A 2,521-nucleotide genomic window follows, 5' to 3' on the forward strand; every position below is an offset into this window, starting at 1 on the left:
AGCTTCTATACTAAATAGTACTTATTTAGTAGCTTAGTTAGTTATATAACTAGCGCTAAGTTATTATGTTATAGTACTAACTCTATATAGCTTGGATGTTACAGCGCTAATATAGCCCTCTAGCTTAGCAGGCTTATAGGTAGGTTAAATAACAAATTATTAGTAGGTTGTTTAACCCGCGCCCATTCCGGCCTCAGTACTATAGGTGGGCGCAAGAAGCAATGCGGGCCGTCTTGCCCATCTCGGCAGAGCACCACGCAAGTAACTTAGCACCACGTACCCCAAGCTTCTTCCCCACAGGTGCGGGCTGGCTAGGCTCGAGGCGTCTGGCGTCGTCGGCGTCTGCTCCATCGTCGGCTTTGGTCTGCACTCTTCGCCTGCGTACTTGTACATTCCTGTCCTTCTCCCATCCTTACTCCCACTGCATGTAGCTTTGTCGTGCGCTTGCTGTAGTTTTACCTAGCTCAAGGCAAGCCTCAGCCCCGACCATTCACACCATGGCCAAGGTTTTCGATTACGCCGAGGGTTTGTCACCGCCGTTGTTGAACTCGCAGCCCGGTCGCTAACCCGGAATCCAGTCGCAAAGCACAACACGGCTGAAAGCTGCTGGGTCATCCTGTACGGCAATGTCTACGATGTAACGCGCTTCCTGCCAGAGCATCCTGGCGGCACCAAGGTCATCCTCCAGCTCGCGGGCAAGGACGCCACGGAAGAATACGATCCTATTCATCCACCGGGCATCCTCGAAGAAAACCTCGAAGCTTCCGACAAGCTCGGCACAGTCAACCCAGACACGCTGCCGAGAGAGGAGAAGACACCAAAGGAAACAGGCGAGGCGCCGCAACAAGAAGGGCCCGTGGATCTGGACAGTCTTCTGAATCTCGATGACATTGAAGAGGTAGCGACCAGGCAGATACCGCACAAGGCATGGGCATACTACTTCTCTGCGAGCGACGACCTGCAGAGCAAGTCGTTCAACAATGCCGTCTACCGGCGCATACTGCTGCGCCCACGCGTCTTTGTCGACTGCACGCGCTGCGACACGTCGACGTCGTTCCTCGGGCACAAAGTCAAGCTGCCCATATACGTCTCACCCGCCGCAATGGCCCGATTGGCACATGCAGACGGCGAGTGGGGGATCGCACAGGCATGCGAAAAGTACGGTGCCATGCACCTCATTTCGCACAATGCATCCATGACGCCCGAGCAGATTGTTGCTGACGCCAAGCCAGGCCAGGTGTTTGGATGGCAGCTGTACGTGCAAAATGAGCGACGCAAGAGCGAAGCCATGCTCGCTCGCACCAACAAGCTTGATTGCATCAAGTTCATCTGCCTCACACTCGACGCGCCCGTGCCAGGGAAGCGCGAGCACGACGAGCGCGGCAAAAACGTTGCGTCAAATCTGCCCGTGCGCGCCGCTGTCCAGGAATCCCAAAGTGCTAGCAAGACGTCGCCTGATGCAAAGACACCGACACAAGCAAGCGAGAATGACAAGCCCAAGCCAAAGGCCATGGGCGTGGGCCAGAGCCTGTTCTGGGGCACAGCGGCGGACTTGACATGGAGCACTACGCTGCCTTGGCTCAGGAAGCACACAGACAAGCCCATTGTGCTCAAGGGCATTCAGACACACGAAGACGCTTACCTGGCTTCTCTCCACGCTCCACACGTCAAGGCCATCATCCTGTCCAACCACGGTGGCAGGGCTCTGGACACGGCACCACCAGCCGTACACACGTTGCTCGAAATTCGAAAGTACTGCCCAGAAGTCTTTGATCGCGTCGAAGTCTGGGTTGACGGCGGTATCAAGCGCGGAACCGACGTTGTCAAGGCCCTTTGTCTAGGTGCCAGGGGCGTAGGCATTGGGCGAGCACCGCTATTTGGTCTTGGAGCTGGAGGCAAAGAAGGTGTGGAGAGGGTGCTTGAAAGTAAGTCGTCGTCTATATTGTCATACGTAACCATTCTCTCTGCTAACCACACGGACAGTCCTCAAGGCCGAAACCGAAACATGCATGCGTCTTCTCGGCGTGGAGAAGATTGAGCAATTGGGCATGCAACATATCAATACTAGAGCTGTCGAGCGTGATATCTGGGATGGTCCGTTGCTAGAGCGAGACGCAGTCAAAGCTAAGCTTTAGACGTGGGGTTTGAATGCCTGCATGCGGCATATATGCAAACTGCACTCCGTTGTATGGTGGTGTTTCAAACAAGCCCGGCGATAGTCAGTAGAAGGGGTTGAGGGGGGTTTTTTTTTCATTCATGTGTATATCTGATATGTGTTATGCACGTCCACATTCATACCGAGGGGAGAAGAAAGGGAAAAGGAGGACGCTTCCACCGGGATGACTATTATTAACCAAAAATAAGCCGGACCGGTGGGGGATGGCGCAGTGGTGGAGCGCCTGGAAAATTTTCTGCTGTCTCACGTCAGCAAAGATCGAAGGTTCGAATCCTTCTCCCCTCACAACCATATTTATGGTCCACCCACATGAGAGAGTTACTCATTAAACTACCTATTCGACTG

The 2,521-nt window shown here is 54.0% G+C and overlaps 1 protein-coding gene and 1 non-coding gene across 2 annotated transcripts; both read left to right on the forward strand.

Moving 5' to 3' along the window:
- Positions 1-380: 380 nt before the first annotated feature.
- On the forward strand, positions 381-2,451 carry SETTUDRAFT_151611 (uncharacterized protein). Its single transcript, XM_008028168.1, has 3 exons — positions 381-525; positions 579-1,925; positions 1,984-2,451. Exons 1-3 carry the CDS (start codon positions 498-500, stop codon positions 2,133-2,135), a joined length of 1,527 nt encoding a protein of 508 aa, XP_008026359.1. The 5' UTR covers positions 381-497; the 3' UTR covers positions 2,136-2,451.
- Positions 2,374-2,461, forward strand: SETTUDRAFT_t142. The gene has a single exon. It is a non-coding gene; the product is annotated as a tRNA-OTHER (tRNA).
- Positions 2,462-2,521: the final 60 nt, after the last annotated feature.

Source organism: Exserohilum turcica, assembly GCF_000359705.1.
Source record: "Exserohilum turcica Et28A unplaced genomic scaffold SETTUscaffold_22, whole genome shotgun sequence".
NCBI lineage: Eukaryota > Fungi > Ascomycota > Dothideomycetes > Pleosporales > Pleosporaceae > Exserohilum > Exserohilum turcicum.

Excerpts from the sequence above, each read along its gene's own strand:
- SETTUDRAFT_151611 (XM_008028168.1), top strand. The coding sequence starts at position 498 with ATGGCCAAGGTTTTCGATTACGCCGAGG. Across the intron at positions 526-578 it reads GGTTTTCGATTACGCCGAGG|TCGCAAAGCACAACACGGCT; the intron begins GTTTGTCACCGC and ends CCCGGAATCCAG. Across the intron at positions 1,926-1,983 it reads TGTGGAGAGGGTGCTTGAAA|TCCTCAAGGCCGAAACCGAA; the intron begins GTAAGTCGTCGT and ends CCACACGGACAG.